Source organism: Halichoerus grypus, chromosome 9 (assembly GCF_964656455.1).
Source record: "Halichoerus grypus chromosome 9, mHalGry1.hap1.1, whole genome shotgun sequence".
Classification (NCBI taxonomy): Eukaryota; Metazoa; Chordata; class Mammalia; order Carnivora; family Phocidae; genus Halichoerus; species Halichoerus grypus.
In genome coordinates this window covers 2,942,608-2,962,758 of record NC_135720.1, presented here as the reverse complement: position 1 = coordinate 2,962,758, position 20,151 = coordinate 2,942,608, and the positions used below count along the sequence as shown (strand labels likewise).

Here is a 20,151-nt window from a genome sequence, read left to right as displayed (position 1 = left end):
CTCCACCAACACAGGACCCCTGGGAACAGGAGGCCAGGACCTGCCCCCAGCCTTACAGCTGCAAATAAAACATTCCCTAACCCCGGGCTTCTCAACCGAAGTGGTTTTGGTCCACGATGGAACACGGAGCAGCACCTGGAGGCGTGGGCGGTGACGACTGGGTGCGTGGGCGGACACGAGGTGGGTAGAGGCCGTGACGCCGCTCACCGTTCTGCCGTGCTCGGGACACCCCAGGAGCCTCCCTTCCCGTCCGACCACCACCCATATAACTGTACACCAGCTTTGATAAGAAGCAGGGTGGGGAGGTCAAGGTGACTTCCCGAGCCCCCTTTCCCTCCCTGCAGAAACCTGCCCACGTCTGCTCCTTGTCCTGCCATCCCTCTACCCCTCCCTCCCCACGGAGGAGGATATCAAGGCTTTGAAAATCCAAGCAGCCCAAGAAAACACAGACACGTCCTCTGACCAAGCTGACTCCCGGGGTCACGTGCTTTACCCCAGACTTCTCCCTTCCTCACCCCCAAGAGAAGCACAGCGGTGCAGGCCGGGAGGCGGACCTCCTGGGGAGACAGAGCTTCCCACTTTCCACGTCTTTACCCGTAAGGAGAAGGAACGCATCAGAATGGCATCTGCCCCCCAGCAGCCGTGCGGCTTCATCTGGGTGGAGCCTACTGCCCCCTTCAACTCAAGTATTTAGCGATAACTCGGGGAGCAAATGAAGATGTGGTACCTCCTGGCTTCCCCCGCCCCAGGACGCTCATGCTTGTTGGCCCGGTGCGGAGTTCCAATTCCCTCTTTCCCGCTGCACTCCCAGCCTGGTGCATGCCCCCCGGACCGGTCACAGAACCCAGCCATCATACAGCATGCTTAGGGCGTATGAAAACCCCAGCTTCACTGGGCATTGTGCACGTGCACGCCTGCTTTTCCTTGTCCTTTCACACCTCCTCTGGAAGCCTGTGCCTCACTAAGGAGATCCTAACTGACCGGAGGGAGAGCATGGGAGAGCCCAACAAGGGCCTGCTGGCGGGCGAGTTCCCTCACAGGCCCCTCCGTCCTCAGAACACCGGTCCCTGGTCTCGATCTGCCTATGAGCATAGCCTGTGCAAGGGCGTCCCCAGAACACCACTCTCCCAGTCCCTGAGGATGCTGTGGTTTCATCCTGGTTCCCAGCAGGTAGCAGAGGGCTGCATAAGGCACTCTGGTGCCCTCCACGCTCTGGATGGCTCCCTTATGCAGTCTTAAAGTTGGTCAGTTTCTTCCTGTTACTGGGCAAACTTTTGGAATGTGTTATTATTACACCTGCTTTCTTTCCCTGTGTCCAAACCTAGGAGTGGGTTTGAGGTTTTAGGGAAAAAGTAATCTTGCTTCTCATTTTATAATGTAAACTGCCGTACACAGGGTTAAATCAAGAACGATTGGCGGCAGCGTTTCTTGTAGGTTTTGAGCTTGATGAGATGCATTATAATTCTGACCTAGATTCCGCTCTCTGAGCCTCTAGAACAATCCATCCCACATTGATGGAAAGAGAATGGGGTCTCGTGATCAAATTCACCAGGCAGCACTTTAAATCACCTCACTTGTCCCAGGATCTTAGGATGACACAAGTCATGGCCACATGGGAACAGATTACACATCAGGCCAGGATGCGCTCGGAGGCTCTGAGCAGGTGCGCCAGGGCTATTTATACCTAAACGACCTTCTGATGACGAAGGGGAGAACCAGGGGGTACTCTGAGAATGGTGACTGGGTAATGCAATAGGAAGCTGCTTCTAGCTCGGGGTCACGGACCTAACATCTGCTCTCTGCGGGCAGCTTTGGCTCCAGGCATCTCAAAATTAACATCCTCCAGTTAGGAAATGGCGCAGCTATAGATTATCCCTGAAATAGCAACGCAGAAATAACGTGGAGTGATGCCAGGCTGGCAGGGATAACAGGGAGAATTCAAATGGCCCCAGTGCACCCGGGGCATCTGATGGGTCGTGGTCCACGCAGCAGGACTCGGTCTATACAGGTTACCCCCCCTGAAAGCCGTTCCAGCCAAAGTATCTGGATTTACAACACTGCAGAGCCGAGGAGCGGTTATTCACTGAACGAAGAGTCTTATTGGGCCCCTTGAAAGGAGAAGTTCTGCTGGTGTATTCAACGTGGGAATAAACTGATAGAAATCTTTCCACTGGGCAGTGGGAGGAGCTCCCTCATCCACTGACAGAGGCGCTGAGATCCTGGCCAGCAGCCAACCGCTCCTGGGAACCGAACCCCTATAATCCACTCTGCACAGTCTTGTGGGCAAGACTTCCCTCTGCTGCCGCTGGTACACACGACAGGCAAGGGGGGGGGGGGGGCTCTGCCACATGCCGCCCGTTCACCCACGGACCCTGGGCTCTTTTCTCGCTGTCCCGAGCCTTGGTTTCCCCGGGCGTCCCTCCCACAGCACCGAGTAACCACTGAGGGTACCCTTGGAAGGGTTCAGTAATGTAAAAAGAACAACTCAAGCACAAGCTCCTAGCATTAATAAAAGTCGTCGCGATAACGGGCCCTGAACGGGTACAGTGAAGGTCCCAGCCTGGGTCAGCAGGTGTCGGTCCCAGGGCGAGGGGCACCAGGCTGGGCGGGAGGTCTTCCTCGGGGCGTGGGGAGAGGTTCCCGTGGCCTGTGGTGATGAACTCTCATGCAGCGACAGGGCAGAGTAAACGTGGCGTATGTTCGGGACTCCCCGTGACCCTCTCCCGAGGCCTCGGGGCTGTAACTGTAATTTTTCATTGGGCTCATGAGACAGAGCAGCTTTCAGGAAGAACCGCTCCTCAGCGGACGTTTATTCGCTCGGCTTTGCAGACAAGTTAATGGCAGAGCAGGACGGACGGGGCCAGTGACCCCACATGCGCTGTGATGGACTCATTCCGCTCCAGCAGGTCACCTGAAAATTTCTCCTGGCAGTTTTGGGTCACAGAGGGAAGCAGAAAGTGAAATAAATATCCTTCTATTTTCCAGGGCGGATCCCGAGGCAGGCAGGCACTGGGTTCGCGCCCAGTCAGAAATCAAATGGGTCAGGGAAATGGCTTCGTGTGGTCGTTCTGAGCATCAGCCGGCGGAGGGAATGCCTTCCGGTATTCACAGTTTTGGCAAACGCTACTGTGCTGTGGTTTTCTTATCTAAGCTGCTGAAACAGAATGGGCGCATCCGGACGGGGGGTTGGTAACATCACGCACTGGACGTCGGTCAGTGCCTTGCATTTCATGTCTGCTCTCTCGAGCGTGGGCCTGCCGTTTGCTCGGTGTGTGAGTGGGGGCCAAGGCTGACCGCAGCTCCCGGGTGGGTAGGGAGGGTGGAGATGGGGGTCACTCGTCTGGTTCTAGGGAAGGCCTGCAGCTGAGGGAAGGCTGTGGTCCCAAGGACAGCTTTGCTAGGAGTATGTCGCCTCACCTATCAGCTCCTGCCTGTGTCGGGTCTCTGACGGGACACCCACGCCGCACACCTCTTCTGTGGCTGGACAAGACATTTCGTGCAGCCGCTGAGCAACCTGAGGACAGCTGTGTGTTCCGCTGCCATAGCATGGACAGCCAGCTTGCTCTCCTGGACACGGACGAGCACCAAGTACTATTTATGAAATAAGTGAATTTGCACAGAAGTGGTGACTCCGAGCTCCTCTCCCTTAACCACTCCCTGGCTGTTTTCATTCAGGGCTTGGGATGGAATGAGATCCTTCCATCCCTCTGTCCCTGCCTCGTCATCCTTGGGCAAATACATCCTCGGGCGACAGTACATACGCTTGGTCCCCATGAATCTGAAGGGCCTCTCTCAGAAACAAAATGGAATTAAATGCTAAAAGCAATAAAAGAAACTTCCCAACCTCAATTTTAGTCTGATTACTTTGAAATAATACAGCACGCCACCGTCTTGGTGCAGACATCCAGTGACCGTGTTTGCCCTGGCAGGAACCTGGCCCTAAATGCAGAGACCGGACGAGCCACGCACACTGGGGCTGGTCTCCCCACTGGACTCTCACCGGGTGGCAGAGAGAAGCCGGGCTTCTGCTCAGAGCTCCTGCAGACCTGGGCTTTCCAGGATGCACGTTAGCCCAACCTGCATAGTGTTCAAGGTCATCATCGTGCTGTGAAAATTCCAAGCGTTTCACAAAGCTGTCTTGGCTTTTCCTCCACATGCCCACTTCTTCGGGGGGTGCCCCTTCTTGGCTGAGAGAAGCATCTGTCTGCAGCAACTTGCAAGCAGATCCTTTGAGCCAAGCCACTGTGCTGAGTGGTACCTGGAGCCGTGAGGCCGGGCCTCCCCTTTCCTCCCAGCTGCAGCCCGAGGATCTCCCATGTCACACGGTCCGTCCCCATCTCCGGCCCCAGCCATCCCGTTCTCCTGTTTTCTCATCTCTGCCGGCGGCAGGGGCTGTGGTACCCCGGAGAGAGAAGGAGAGAAGGGGGTTCCTGCCCTGAGAGCCTGTCCCGTTCACTCCCTTGCTCCCTCGCTCATTCACTGTTTGTCAGGGGCCTCCTCAGCCTGGCTGTCTCCGAGGCCCGGGGGACGTCTCTACACAACATCGACAGTGACTCCTGACCTCTTGGGGCTTCCATTCCAGTAGCAGGGGACGGAGACTCCTAATCAGCACCATGAATAAGGGATGTGATGCAGGACACCGGACGGTGACGAGGAGCCGGGGATGGAACGAGGTCAGGGGAGTCAGGGCGCTGGGCGAGGAGCTGCGGTTTGGAAGGGTTGGGACAGACATTAGCGAGGAGCTGGCTTTTCAGAAAAGCCATAAGGAGGAGGACATAACTGAGTCACAGGGGCACTTGGGGACAGGAGGGCTGATGTGCTGGGCAGATAGGTGCGTGGAGAGGCCAGCGTGGGGGCGGGAGGGGCAGGTGAGGGGCTCGGCTCCGATGCCCCACCCTCCCCTGAGCGGCTCTCTTCGCGGTGCCGCTGCTTTCTCTCTGTGACCTAGTGCGCAGCCTTCGATTCCTGCCTCGCTCCGCCGACCAGGTTGTAAAGCCTGGGGCGTCACGGCCACTGCTCTGTGTCCGTGTCCTGGAAGCGCCTGAAACGTGGTCAACAGCATGCTGGACACATGGGACAGCGAGTGATAACAGAAGGGAGTGTGCGGCTCTACCCCAATGTCTGTGGGCGGGAGGGGATGATCCGCGGCAGAGCGCCCGTCGGGGCACCAGGGCCGCGCCCCCAGGGGTCAGCTTCTGAGGCTCCTGCCCACAGCGCCGTGCTGGCCCTCCAGGGCTAGGACACAGCCGGCTAGCCTGAGGCCTCATCACCACAGGCACAGCCGAGCTTCCGTGCTGGATGGAACGCAGAAAGACCTCCAGGTGCCCATCTGTGAGTTGAGGATGACCGAGCTCCTTATAAGTCTACATTCCAGGAAGCTAAGGAAAAAGAGATTTCACGGGCAAGCACTTTGCTTCCACCATCCACTTTCCTGAACGCAAGCTGATGTTGACCTGGTCCTTTAACCAGGCTTGTGCACCTGGTGGGAGGTCACCGGTGCACCTGGCGGGAGGTCACAGGGACACCTGGTGGGAGGTCACAGGGACACCTGGCGGGGAGGTCACAGGTGTACCTGGCGGAGAGGTCACAGGTGCACCTGGCAGAGAGGTCACAGGGACACCTGGCAGGGAGGTCACAGGGACACCTGGCGGGGAGGTCACAGGGGCACCTGGGGGGAGGTCACAGGTGCACCTGGCGGAGAGGTCACAGGTGTACCTGGTGGAGAGGTCACAGGGGCACCTGGGGGGGAGGTCACAGGGACACCTGGCGGGGAGGTCACAGGGGTACCTGGGGGGAGGTCACAGGGGCACCTGGGGGGGAGGTCACAGGTGTGCCAGCATGTCACATGCTTCTCTGTAGTCTCAGTGTTGAAAAGAATCCTAACCCCGTAAAAGCTGCATAATCAGAACTACAGAAGCGGGTTTTAAGGAAGCTGGTGCTCTCCCAGTAGGTCGACTTTCAGAAGAGGAGGAGAGAGGAGGAGTAAGGTCAGAAGCTCCAGGAAGAGCTGGTTCCATCCAGCATTCGTGTCAGCACCTTGTCAGAGGTCATAACCCTGGGGGCCAGGGGCGGGCTGCCACGGCGCCCCTGCTGCTGGAACCCGCGGAGGTGACAGGACGAAGACAGGGAGCAAGGCAAACACCACTAACAGCCTCGGTCCAAGAGGACGTTACTGTAATATATACCTATCTTCTGTTAGAGTCTCTCGAGGTTAATTTGTCAGCTCAGCGAACGGAGCCCCCAAATGTGTCTGCTGTGTGCACCCCAGGAAAGGACCGGAAGACACTGACATCGGAGGAGGGACGTCCTCCTGGCACACGAAGCCCAGCCGCGGCCGCTCCCCACGCTGACGGGCCGGGAGGCGGCTCCGAGCGGCGGGTCCGAATGAGATTTGGGAGCCCCTCAGCCAGCGTCCAGCTCCAAGCGGCAGCGTGGCGTCAGCCTGGAGAACTGGGGCCCGAGGCTTGACATGTGATGGGCCCTCCCCGCACCAGGTGACGTCTGGACCCCAGGCCTGCGTCCAGCAGAAGTCCTGTGAGGTCACTTCAGCCAGAGCCCCTCACCCCCGTGTTTCCTCCCAGTGTTTTTCCATCCACAGCCCCCCTCCCCGCTATTAATTCCACCGCCCCAGCTGCTCAGAGTTGAGCCCCATCTCTCCGCTGACCGCAGACCCTGTCCCCGTGGTCCCTGAACTCATCGCCATGGAGGTCTTCCTTACGTCGCTAACGAGTGTCACCAATAACTGTTCTTAACAGTCTGGATGTTTGTTTTCTTTAACGACTCTACGAGAGTGGCAGCTGGGTGGGCCTGAGCCCGAAACCAGAGGCTGGGAGAGCAGCACAGAGTACGAGACGCAGCCCTTCAACAAGAAGAGGTCTGCACAGCCTGGCCCGGCAGCCTGGGACCCTCAGGGGCCTGGAGACCCAGAGACCAGGTGGCCCAGCGGCCCAGCGACCCTGCGGCCTGGAGACCCACAGGGGCCCAGAGACCCAGAGACCCAGCGGCCCAGCTACCCTGCGGCCTGGAGACCTGAGGGGCTTCTGCAGCCTCTTGCTGAGCAGAAGGAGATCCCTGCTCTGTCCTCAGCGGTGGGAGTGGCTGCAGGGTCATCGGAACCTGCCTCTAAAGGGCCAAGTGTTAAAGGGCTCTCAGGCCTGGTGCTGCAGGAAGGTGGTCCCTGGTCTGTGCCTGTAAAATGGCAGCCTGTCCAGAAGGCTCCTGAGAGAGGGCACCCCTCCAGGGGACAGGGCCACATTCCCCTCTGGTCTGTACCAAGCTGGTGAGCCCTCCACCTCACCTCCCTGTCACCCATGTGCGGTGGGCCCCGTGCTGTGCGACTTACATTCCAGTCTATGGTCACAAAGAAAGGATGCCGCTTGATCTCCTCCACTCCGTCGATGCCAGCACCTGTCCCGGGGGCAAAGCACACACGAGCATCAGGACAAACCCCTAGTTTCATTACCTCTGAGAGTTTCTGGCATAGCAGTGCGAGGGGCTGGGGGATGCCTGAGCGGCTCCCGATGCCTTCTTCCTGCGGGATGGGGCCCCTGCTCACCTGCCTCACAGCCCACAGAAGCCACATTCAGCCCTGCAGGCCTGTGACAGGGCCAGAGGCAGGGGTGGGGTAGGCTGGAAGCTTCCTGCTGCAGGTGTGGGGGGGTGCCTGGAAACCTAGAGGGGGAAGCTGGAGGCCCATCACAGCCCGGCTGCATGTGTGCATGTATCCATCCATCCATCCATCCATCTACCCACCCATCCCCCCATCCACCTATCCATCCATCCATCCTCCATCCATCCTCCATCCATCCATCTATCTATCCATCATCCATCCATCCATCCATCCACCCACCCATCCACCTATCCATCCATCCATCTATCCATCCATCCATCCTCCATCTATCCATCTATCTATCCATCTATCCATCATCCATCCATCCATCCACCCACCTACCTATCCATCCATCCATCCATCTATCCATCCATCCACCCATCCTTCCATCCATCCATCTATCCATCATCCATCCATCTATCCATCCATCCATCCATCCATCCATCCATCCATCCATCCTTCCATCCATCCTTCCATCCATCCATCCATCCATCCATCCATCCATCCATCCATCTATTCATCCATCTATCCATCTATCTATCTAAGTAGGCACCATGCCCAATATGGGACTTGAATTCACAACCCCAAGATCAAGAGTCACATGCTCTACCAACTGAGCCACGCAGCCCCACCCTGGCTGCACTTTTGATGCTCAGGCTGGCCTTCCAGAAGGGTGAGAAAGTGCGGAAGGAGTGGGAGAGCAGGCTGCAGTGCAGAGCGCCTTCTTAGGTGGCTCTGGGTTCACAGGGAAGGGGAAGACAGCCAGATATTGGAGAGGTAGCTTCCGGCAGGACGGGACCCAGAGAGAGACTGGCGTCCACACCTGCGGATGCCGGGGACCCTGGAGACTGCTTATAAATAGTTCTGCTGGGTTTGTTCATTCTGCCCGGCCTCTCTCTTTACTTTGCTGCTTTCATTAAATCCCGAGGCCTGGGGAGCGGGGCAGGGCCGAATCTGCAGAGCACAGAGGATTCGGGGCAGGGAAACTGTTTTGCCTGCCGAGGTGATGTCATTCTACCTCTGCTGGAGGTGCACAGGCAGCGTGTGAGGCCTGCTGCGGACGCTGCCAACGCTGGGCCATCCGTTACACCGAACGCACGGCACTGCCATCAGTTTGGGGTTAGGGGAAACTGTCTGGGGAGACGGGGCGGGGGAGTCCAAGGGAACTTGCTGTACTTTCCATTCAACTTTTCTGTAAACTTAACGCTGCTCTAAAAATAAGTCTATTAATTCAGAGGAACCAAAACCCCCAGGTCCTAAGAGCTCTGGGTTTTCTCCAGGATGGGAAGGGGGAAGAGGAGCCTCAGTGGGCCAGGGAGGGGGCTGGGGGCACGGGGACGTGGGAAGGGGAGGCGGGCCATGTGGGCTGGGCCGTGTCCAGCCAGCTCCCGTCCCAAGTCTGGGGATGGGGGTTCCGTGTCACGTGGCTTGTGAGACACAGACTTCTCGGTTCTCCACAGCCCCAGCCCTGCTCCCTGTTCAGCTCCTGCTGCTCCCTGTCCAGCCTGCACCCCAGGAAGGTGGGTGCTGGCGGCTGCCGGCTGCGATGGGAGGGACCAGGAGCAGGAAGGTGTGGAGGACGGGGAAGCCGCCCCCCGCTGCTGTGGTCACGGAGGCACGCCCACCCAGCCGCACTGTCGGGGCCTGAGAGGTCACGTGGCGCCCTCCGTATAGGGTGCTGGGGTTCCAGGACATGCAGCCCTCCTGGGCGTGGCTGGATGCTTTCCCGTCCTCATCCCCTCACCAACGTTCCCTGGTCTTTGCGCTGATGTGGGAACCACCCATGGGACAGAGGGTGGGACAGTTCAGCCCCACGTCCGACCTCCAGGGAGGGGAGAGGGCTGGAGTGATTTAATGGAGCATGCCTAAGGAGTGGGACCTTCATAAAAGCCCTGTAGAGCAGGGTTTGGAGAGTTTCCGGGCTGATGAACAAAAATGCATCCATGTGCCGGGAGGGTGGTGTATCCCAAATTCCAAGGGGACCCCTTCAGACCTCACCCTATGTACCTCTTCATCAGTATCCTTTAAAATGTCCTTTGTAATAAACTGGCAATAGTAAGTAAAATGGTTTCCTGAGTTCTGTGAGCTGCTTTAGCATATTATCAGACCCAAAGAAGGGGTCTTGGAAACTCCGGATTTACAGCTGGCTGGTCGGAATCACAGGTGATACCTTGGGCAGTGGGACTGAGCCCGGGTCTGGGCCAATGCTAGGTGGTTAGTGCCAGAACTAAGGTGAATTGTAGGACACCAAGCTGGTGTCTCCTGGGAAGTGACGAATTTGTTGGTGTGGAAAACGCACGCATCTGGTGTCAGAAGTGTTGGCCTGAGTAGAGAGAAAAGGGTTCTGTCCTTCAAGGACCTCGGCTGAGGACCTCTCTGGAGTTCCGAGTCTGGCCCCCGTTCCGAGATCTGATCCCAGCAGCCTGCAGCCCGTGACAGGCCCCCAAACTGCTGCTGTCAAAAACCGTGGGGAACAAATCAGCGGTCTGACTCCCAGCACTGACCTCCCTTCAACCCACCCGTGTGCCGGCCTCGTGAAGACCGGAGCTCTGGATGGAAAATCCTCCTGGTTCTGAGGATTAAAACCCCCCGATCTGTACTGCTTCCCGGCTCTTCTTTGGTGAGGGCTGCCGTGCTTCCAGAAGCACCGTGGGTCGGTCCGGGGTGGGAGCGTCAGCACACACGTCAGAGCCCGAGGTAGCCTGCACCTGCCGAGTGACTCATCGGCTAAATCTCCTTGAAGAATCTACACTGCATTTTGTGCCCATTCCATTTCATCCTCATTCATCATTTGCAAATACATGGTCTGCAGCAATTCAAACCAAGTGAGACGCAAAGAAATACCGGTTTTGGTGTGACTCCAAATTCTGTGCTGGTACCTGCTGGGTCTTCTTGGACTTCATCAGCACATTCTTGTCTGCACTTTCTTTCTTCCGCCGCAGTGAGATTTTGTACCATGTCTGTGCTTTGAGGCCTCGGCAAACAGTCGACAGTGAATTAACACTTCAGTTATTGCTTAAAAATTATAGGTGTTCCAAAAGGAGAAAAACATGAAACAGGAGGCAAATTTCTGCACACAGTTCTTTAAGGCCTACGTCCTCCTTCCTAGGGCACACAAGGTCATTGTTTTGGATTCTATAGTCTTATCCTCTCCTGAAACGAGGCAAGCGGTTGTTTTGTATTGATGACCCCTTTGTATGTCAATTGAACACAGTGCCAGTTGGGCAGAGCCCTAGGCTAGGAGGGTCAGGGAGTGCTTGTGCAGATCCTGAATCACAGCTCGCTGCTGTCGGGTCTGACCCGATGCCGTGGAAGCCTCCCCTTCTGTGCCAAGCGCAGGGCTGTGCTTCATCCGGATCACACAGAGTGGACAAAGGCATGTGTTTACAGACAGAAAGGTCTGGAACAGAAGAATGATACTTGTCTCTTATCAGGCTTGGTGAGTTTTCACGAAGTCCTCCAACACCAGGTAAAGATGAGTTAAAAAGCTCAACGGAGCGGTAGATTCAAGAGCTCATACTTCCTGTGGTGTGAACATGTTGTCACCTGTCCATCTGCAGATGGGAATATCACTGAGCGTGTTCGTGGGGACCCGCGTGTCAGACTTCTGCACGTTGGTTGAGGGCGTCATCTCGCATCCAGGCGGACCTGCTTATGTCCACGCACCATTGTGAGCGCGCCCCCCGCCTGCACGGGGGATTTGCTCCACGGCACGGATGACATTCAGCCCCCTGCTCCACAGGCTTAACAAGGCGACCTCCTTCACTGTGGGGCCAATCGTCACTGGGCTTCCACATTCTCAGTAGATTACTCTCAAAAGGTTTTGGTATCTGCCCCAAATATTTTCATTGTTTCTTCATTTCCACAGGTAGCGTTGGGAATGTTTAATCCCTGGGCCTTCTGAGATGCCTCTGAAGTATTTACTCTTTGTTTTTGAGCCACACAGTGTCCACCTCAAATTCTTTTTTTTTAAATTTTAAATTTTATTTTTTTTAAATAACCTCTACCCCCCAATGTGGGGCTCGAACTCATAGTCCCGAGATCGAGAGTCGCACTCTCCCCCGACTGAGCTGGCCAGGCGCCCCTCACGGCAAATTCTTGGTGCACGTTCAGAACAAGCTCACTTTCGGTTACTGTCCTTGCATCCTCGAGCTCTGCCCGACTGGTACACTTGTAATTTCCGGGCCATCCTGTCGGGGATGTGAACACGAGGTCTGCTTCTTACCTCTTCATCACTTACACATTATCTACATGTTGTTTTTTCATAGTTTTCAAGTATTTGCTGTCCCTTTGAAATTTCATTCGCTCAGTGTTTAAAGCTGGGCTGTGGCTCAGAGGACACTGGTTTGAGCAGAGCAGCGGGCTTGGTCTTGACCACGCCGTCCAAGCTGGCCTGCTGCTGACGGGACCCGGGATGGGCCATCGGAGACCGAGCCGGTGAAGCATGTCGTGGAGACCAGCGTCGGAGAGTAGAACAGAAACAGGAAACAGAAACCCTCTGCGAGTGGGCGGGGCTGTAGCCAACAGGTGTGCTCGGGGACTGGATCTGACGCGGTCTACACTGCTGTGCTGTTTCACACGGATCAGCACAGCTCATTCCTCTCTCAACTCCGCCACATGGCCCCTAGGAGTCCGAGGATCTCCTGGAAGTTCCTAAAGGAAGACACAGATGCTCCCGAGGGACGAGCTAGAGAGCCGTCAGCGTTGAAAACAGCCCAGAGAGTGGGTTTCGTACTTCCAGTACCCATCCTCGTCTTCCATTCTGCGGCAACGTCTGGAAAGGAAGCCAGACTTCTGTCTGGAGAGGGGTTTACTCAAAACAGCGCCCTTGTAGGGCCCTGCCCGACACACCCATTCACAAGAACGGCCACCACCGTCTGGTGACCTCCCTGAGCCCGGACGCGCACCCGAGGTTCTGCACTGCTCGGCCCTGACCTCCCCAGGGGCTGGGGGCGTGGGCGGGGAGGGGGCGCCACCTTGGCCCCAGCGCCAGGCTGCAGCGTGCGGGCTGGAACGGAGCCCCTGCCTCTCGCTCTTGTCCTTGACTTCCTGGACTTGCGAATCGTTCAGAATGACAAGTGTCCCACCTGGAGGGCACCTCTGGGGCAGAGATGAGGACATGGAGGCCCAGCGCAGGGACCGGTCTCCCAAGGCCTCCCTCCCGGAACATGCCCGACCCCCACCTCCATCTCCCCGGAGGCCTCTGTGGACCAACTCACCAGCGACACCAGCCCCGAGGGGCTTCTCTAGTTCACAGTGAGACCGTCCCTGGTCGGCTGCACCCTTCAGAGGGAGCCCGCGCGACATGCCCTGGCAGTCCCGGCGCGGCCTGCGCTGCCTCCTCCAGCGCCCCCCGCCCCCGGCACAGGGAGATAACACACACACACCGCCCCCCCCACGGGCAGGGCTCCTGCGACTTTGCCCCTGGCCCCCTCCTGACGACAGCAGCTGTTTGGGGGCCACCGATGCATTTTGCCCGGGGCTCTATCACTGCGCATATCACATCGCACAATAAATACGTGTGTGACCCCTCATTCAGGTCAGAGTCCTCAGCTGCCGTGCATCCGCACGCTGTCACAGTCGAAATGGACACAAATTTCACTCCAAGACTCTCGAGCTCACTGCTCCCTGCGCAGAAAACAACCTGCTCCTCCCTCTTCCTCCCCTCCCATCCGGTCTACCTAGCTGCCTCCACCCCCACAGCTTCCACCCTCCTCCCTCTCCACCCCTCCCTCCAGGACTACCAGCTCTGCTCGCCCCGCCCCTGCAGCCTTCTGCCTGTTAGCCCGGAGGCCGCAGGGCAGAAGCTGTGGATGGGACGCCCCCTTGGAGGCCGCCTCACCATTCACCCGCGTCACTGGCACCTGCTCAGGTGTTCACAGCACGTTTACCAAGCAGCGAGCACCTCTAGTCAGTGGCTGGGTGAGATTGAGACTCTGAGGTGAGGACATTCGGGGGACGCTGAGGCGGAAGGGCCAGCTTTAGACCTGGAGGCCAGGGGCCTGTGCAAGTCGTGTGGGGGAGGGGTCTCGGCTTCTTCATCTGCAAAGGGTAAGAGGTCAACCAAAGGCATCTCTGCTCTTCCTTCCAGCTGTCCGCTTCTGTGCACACACCCTGGGAGGGTGCCATGGATTGAACCGTGTCCCTCCGAAATTCTTGCGTTGATGTCCTTCCGTGGGAGGGAAAGAGGCAGCTGGGCAGCGGGGCTGCAGGGCTGGTGCTGGGCCTTGGCCTCCGAGGGGACTCGGTGGGAGGGGAGGCGCCGGGAGGGGAGCAGGGGGATGTGGAAGTGGCTTGCTGTTTCCCAGCACCAACGTTGGCCCGGCCTCCAGGGGTTGGGTGCCTGGGGTCAGCTGGAGGGCTGGGGGCTCTTCAAGAGGGCAGGACTCCAGAGACAGAGGTTCTGGCTGATTTGAAGGTGACCTGGTCATGATACAAATCCGTGTGACAATAGGCATTGGGGCGAGGCCTTCTGAGCCCCCTGAATGGCCCAGGGGCTATTTTAGGGCTAAGGCTCACAGCAAACAGAACGGAGGGGAGGACCCAGCCTTCCAATCCAGCTGCCTATGCAGATCAAGATTCATCTACTCAACGTGATCTTCCTCCTTATGGCAAAAGATTTTTGGGCAAGTAGATGCAGTTGCCTCCCTGGGGAAAGTCGTGTCACTAATATTCCCAAATATAGTTTCTTCCTTAGGCTGAGCCTGGACGTCTTCTGTCGTGAGGACTCCCAAGGGATGGCCAGTAGCTCCTGGAGAGGTGCATGATGATTCCCTTTAGAGATTAGCTGAAGGGCAGTCTTCAGCCACAGATGGGCCGACGTCCGTGCCTGCTGTGGGCTCCACTGGGCCAGTCTCTCCCAAGATGATCATCTATACACTTAATGAGATAAGCCCATCTTTCTCGCTCATCAATGATTTAAACTAAATAAGAAAATGATATTTTGGGTTCGAGAACTATGATTTTTGTGACATTAAATTCGAAGACAAAGGAATAGGTTATATAGGAAATTATTTCCTTTTTCCAGAACAGAGGAAGAACAAACACGGCCCCTCCCCTGGTCATATTCATCTGGTGCACGGTGACAAATCCTCTCCAGCAAATGCAAGGATATTTGAAAGGAGAGTGACTTCCTCAGCTCCTGCAGGAGACGAGTCGGAATTGCTTCTTCTCTGGTGTGTGTTTCAGTGAATGGATGTGCCCAATGTCTTCATTTCTCTGTTCTGAGTCTGGTTCCCTGCGGGGAGGTCAGACTCACAGCCAGGCTCCCACGGGCGTGGACAGGTGGCCGACGGGGCTCGTCCTAGAGGGAAGCGTCCCGGGAGAGGAGGCGCCACGCCTCACACATGCTCACGCATGCACAGTTCACGACGTGCCCAGATTTTCTGCTGGCACCCAAGAATGACAAGGCAGAGACTGGACAGATCTTCACAGCACAAACTCGGCATCGAAAGAAAAGTTTCAGCCGTGGGCAAGGTTACTGGGGAAACATGGTGGAAGGAGCCCTTTGAGGGCGACAGGGCTAGAGTTCCTCTTCTCCATGGTTGGAGAGGCCCTGCCCTCCTTCCGGTTGAATTCGGGACCCGGCAGGTCACCTGAATGCTTTCCTGCCAAGGAATGCCGGGCTCTCCAGAAACAGGTCAAACACTCTTTCTTTTTTGCAATGATCTCAGGACAAGGTTTAACAACATCAACTAAAATGCATCCCATAAAACCATAGTTTGTTTCGTTTTTACTGGAGTTGCAGTTTCCCAGTACTTGTGCATCAGATGACTTTTATCCACTCCGTCCCACAACCACGTGGCAGAGAACTAAAACATTCCGATTAGTAGGAAGCAGCGTGACCAAGAGGTCTAGACGCGATCCCCCACCACGGATCTGGGTGCACCAATTATCTCTGCCTTCTTATGGACTTGTGTCCTGTGTGTCAGACACGGTTCTAGCTCTTTACGTCTTTCTAACCACACTATGAAGTAGGCACGGCCATCACCCTCAGTTCACAGACAGGGAAACCGGCTCAGAGAGGTGCATACATCTGCTCGAGGTCACTCAGCAAGTAAGTGCTGGACGGGATGCACTCCTGGCATCGCCGCCCTCCACCCCTCTGCCCAGTGCTCCTCCACCTGGTGCTCCTCACGAGCTCCCCCTCTCCTGGCTCACACTTGCCATTGTCCACGTTCCAGCAAACCTCTCTCCCCTTCCGATGAGCTCTGCCATGTACCTCTCTCTTTCTCGGTTTGCCGCTTCCTTGGCTAATGCTAATCTCTCCGGCGGCCCTGAAGACCCCGTGAGAGCGAGGACCATGGTTCTGCTCCACTCTGTCGCCAGAGCCAGAGCCTAGAAAGCACCGGGGAACCCCATGTGGGTGTGTATTATTTCTAGATTACATACTATACAGTCCCTCTCCTTCCTAACTAACGGGTCCCTAAGATCTGCCGAGAGGGGTGAGAAATAGGGTTGGAGGCACTGGAGGAAGGCAGGCCGGGCACCAAACCTCCCTCAAATCGGCTCATCCTTTATTGAAGACCTCTGCAGCCGACCCTGGAGGCTGGCTAATAAGACAACCATTCCCAATCTCCTATTCCTTGTATCCCAATCCTTGTTTTCCCACCTTCCTTTTAGTTAGAAGTGCCATGCGACAGTTTCTAGTCAGCAAGAAGTACAGGGAAGTCCCAGGGTTTTGGGAAAGCTTTGCCTTTTTGAAAAGAGAGACAGATGCAGCTGCCCTCATCCATTTCCTCCTTTCAACTGAATGTGATGCCTGGAGCTGTGGCAGCCACTTTGTAATCACAAGGCCCCACTCATGAGGATGAAAAGGCAATGAACTAAGGATGGTAAACTAAAAAGATAAGCAGATCTGGGCTTTTGATAACTATGGTTCAGCTGCTGAGTCAATGCTTACAACCCTCTACTGCCATGTGACTTGTTACTGTAAGAAAAATAAACTGCAGTTTGAAAAATTAAATTGTGTTAAATAATTTTAAGTTACTTAAGTGTTCTGTACTTTGCAACTAAAAGTAATTCTTTGGGATATACCTCTCTCACGAGCAAATCTCTGTGGGTTAAGACCGGCCAAGCTGCACCACAGGCTGGCCCTGGACAGGGAGGGATTATTTTGGTGTTAGTCCCACACGGACGGAGACATTAATGATAGATAATTAATTCATGATCAGGAGAGTCAGCTCAGAAATAGGCAAACAATTATGATCTTTGTGTGGCTTTTAGAACTGAACTGAGGGACACATTTACTGTTTGGTTCTGTGCCTTAAAATGCGCTCTCATTAAGAAGTGCTGCCCACCTCCTCCCCAGAAAGCACAGCGATGAAGGGGAGGGTCTGCTCTCTCGGGGAGGCCCCCAGGCCAGGCTACACGGGATCTGATAAAAGTGCAACAACACAGCAATTCCAGGAGGGAGGGGCAGACGCAGGCCCTTTATTCCCCGTCTGTGTTCCTGGGGCCCAGTTCTCCCGCTGTCCGCGTGATCCCCACCCACAGGACAGGGTGGCTCCATGGTGAGAGGAGGGCCTTGCAGGTGGTGGCCCTGGGGCGGATACAGGGAGACCGTCAATGTGGAGAGAGGACGGGCTTCTCTGGCTCTCCTGAGCTGCTGTTTGTGGAGGCACATGCGGCCAGGGACCCTGCAGGGGAGCCCCCAAGGAAAGGGCGGGGTGCGGGCACCTGCAGGAGCTGTGTCTCTCAGAATCGGGGCCCTGGCCTTGCCTCGGTCAGAGCCAGGACAAGGAGGGCCCATGATGACTCTTGGCTGGTGCCTTTAGGTCCCATCTGGGACTTTGCTGAGGTGCCCAGTAACAACAAGGTGGAGGAACTTCTGTTTAGCTCTCGACGTTCCTCCAGATCTCGAACCAAACCCACATATGCCACATCAGCCCCTGCATGTCAGCATGGTGCAAAACCCACTGTGGAGACCGCTGTGCACCCCATCCTGGACCCCAAGGCTCCCTGCCGTCCCCACTGGCCCCTGGTGGCTTGGCAGCCCAGTGACCAGAGCTGCCATCCGGGGAGGCCTCTAGCTAGAGTGAGCAGTCCCTGCCTTTAGGGCCCGGCCTCTGGGGCTCTGTTTGGGGCAGTTATCACACTGACTGGTTTTAATCAGTGTCATCTGACAACAGTCATTTTAACAGGTACCATCCAGGGGCCTATGTGAGGGGGGTGTCAGGAGCTGGACCCATGGGGCTCTCCCCACACCCCCTTGCAGACACCTGCTCTGGTATAAAATGGGTACAGGTTCCACCACGGGATGCGTTTTCCAGACTCTGTAGCAACTCATCTGTGCGACTAGACAGATCCTGGGCGTCTCTCCAGCCAGGGTTTACAGAGCAGCGGGTCTCATGGGGGTGGGTGGGGGGTCGTCCCCGGGGCAAGTCTAGGCACAGTTCGGTTTACTACGGCAGGGGGAGGGAGGCATCTAGGGAGAGAGCAGGGATGCTGCTAGACCTCCTACAGTGCAAGACGGTCCTGCACAAGAAAGAACTACCCAGCCGAGACGTCACCTGCGCCATGGTGGAGACACCTTGTCACCGACCTCGCGTCCCTACGCTGGGCATGCGCGCCCGTGACAATGAGGGATGAAAACCCGCGAGTGGACGAGGACGATTCAGCGGCTGTGTGACCTGTGGGAGGTCTACACGACAACTCATTTGTAGAAGCACCACTGAAAAGCAACTAGGGGAAACCCTTTGTAAAGAATTATTCTGAAAATGGATTAGTACTTAGTTAACATTCATGTAAATCTTGATATTAATATATGTTGAGATTTATTAATTTAAGAGGGATTAAATAAGAAGCAGCTTTCAGCTCTTCTGTCCTTAGTTTATGGGGTTCTAAAAGGGAAGTGAAATGAGTAGGAAAAAGTGTTACCATTTTGTGTGTAAACACTGACTTTCAGAAAACAGCTTACAAGACTTGGCCAGCGGCTGTGTTCTGGAGAACCTTATCGCAGGGACACGGGAGAATATTTGCACCCGTTTCAGGACCTTCGCTTTCAGTGAACTTGGACAAACGTGTAGCCAGACAAGAGTGGAGCGGGGTGCGCAGGCAGCCCCTGCGGTCTGCGGGGTGCGTGGGGCTCTTACCTAGTCGGTTGCACGGGTTCCGTTTGAAGAGGGCTCTCAGCAGACTCTGGGCTTCCATGCTGAGGAACTGTGGCATGCCCAGCTTGGCTCTGCAAAACAGCGTTGTAGTTGGGGACGAGAAGGATGACCAGAGTTTTCTCCAGCACTTTGGGACCCTGCTCGGTCAGCATGAACAGACAGACCAAATCAACATGACCCAGAGCAGCAGTGCCCAAACTGTTTGGTCTTAGGGCTCTTTGGCACTTTAGAAGTCATTGAGGGCAGCAACCTACATTGTTTATATGGGTTCTACGGGAGAAATTTTTATAACAGCTATTTAATAATTCACTTACAAATAATACAAACATTAAAAATAAACAATAAAAGTCCCATGAAGAGAAGTAACATTTTTAATGGAACTGAATTATGTTTTCCAAAATAACAACAAAGGCTTTGGCTAGAAGAGTGCTATTGTTTACATTTTGGGAGTCTCTTCTGGGTTAGATGAGAGACAGCCAGATACCTTTTTTTTTTTTTTTTAAGATTGATTTATTTATTTGAGTGAGAGAAGAGAGGGAGCATGCATGTGCATGGGGGACCGAGAGGGGCAGAGGGAGAGGGAGAGAGAAACTTTAGCAGATTCAGCACTGAGTGCAGAGCCCGGTGCAGGACTTAAGCCCAGGACCCTGAGATCATGACCTGAGCCAAAACCAGAGTCCACCATTCAACCAACTGAGCCACCCAGACGCCCCGACAGCCAGATCCTCTTATCTTGCCTCTATGTTCAATATGTTGCCATACTATGAAGAAAATCTGGGACTTCACAGAATAGAACAAATAATCCTAAAATTTGTGTGGAACCACAAAAGACCTCACATTGCCAAAACAATCTTTTAAAAGAAGAACAAAGCTGGAGACATCACAGTTCCAGATTTCAAGTTATATTACAAAGCAGTAGTGATCAAGACAGGATGGCACTGGCACAAAAATAGACTCATAGATCAATGGAACAGAAAACCCAGAAGTAAACCCCCAATTACATGGTCAATTAATCTTCGACAAAGCAGGAAAGAATATCCAATGGGAAAAAGACAGTGTCTTCAACAAATGGTGTTGGGAAAACTGGACAGCACCATGCAGAAGAATGAAACTTGACCATTTTCTTATACCATACACAAAAATAGACTCAAAATGGATGAAAGACCTAAATGTAAGACCTGAAACCATAAAAATCCTTGAAGAGAACACAGGCAGTAAGGTCTGACATCGGCCCTAGCAACGTTTTTCTAGATGTGTCTCCCAGGGCAAGGGAAATAAAGGCAAAAATAAACTATTGGGACTACCTCAAAATAAAAATCTTCTGCACAGTGAAGGAAAGAATCAACAAAGCTAAAAGGCAAACTACTGAATGGGAGAAGACATCTTTAACTGACATAGCTGATAAAGGGTTAGTATCCAAAATATATAAAG

The 20,151-nt window shown here is 55.1% G+C and overlaps 1 protein-coding gene across 12 annotated transcripts in view; it reads right to left on the bottom strand.

The window, feature by feature from the left end:
- RPS6KA2 (ribosomal protein S6 kinase A2) overlaps window positions 1-20,151 on the bottom strand; it is a 344,404-nt gene that overhangs the window by 32,482 nt on the left and 291,771 nt on the right. For all 12 annotated transcript variants that reach the window (XM_078054474.1, XM_078054478.1, XM_078054476.1 and 9 more), the window contains 2 exons: window positions 18,703-18,791; window positions 7,343-7,407 (listed from right to left, as the gene is read on the bottom strand). In XM_078054474.1, the coding sequence (XP_077910600.1) occupies window positions 7,343-7,407; window positions 18,703-18,791 (154 nt within the window). The remainder of the gene's footprint in view (window positions 1-7,342; window positions 7,408-18,702; window positions 18,792-20,151) is intronic.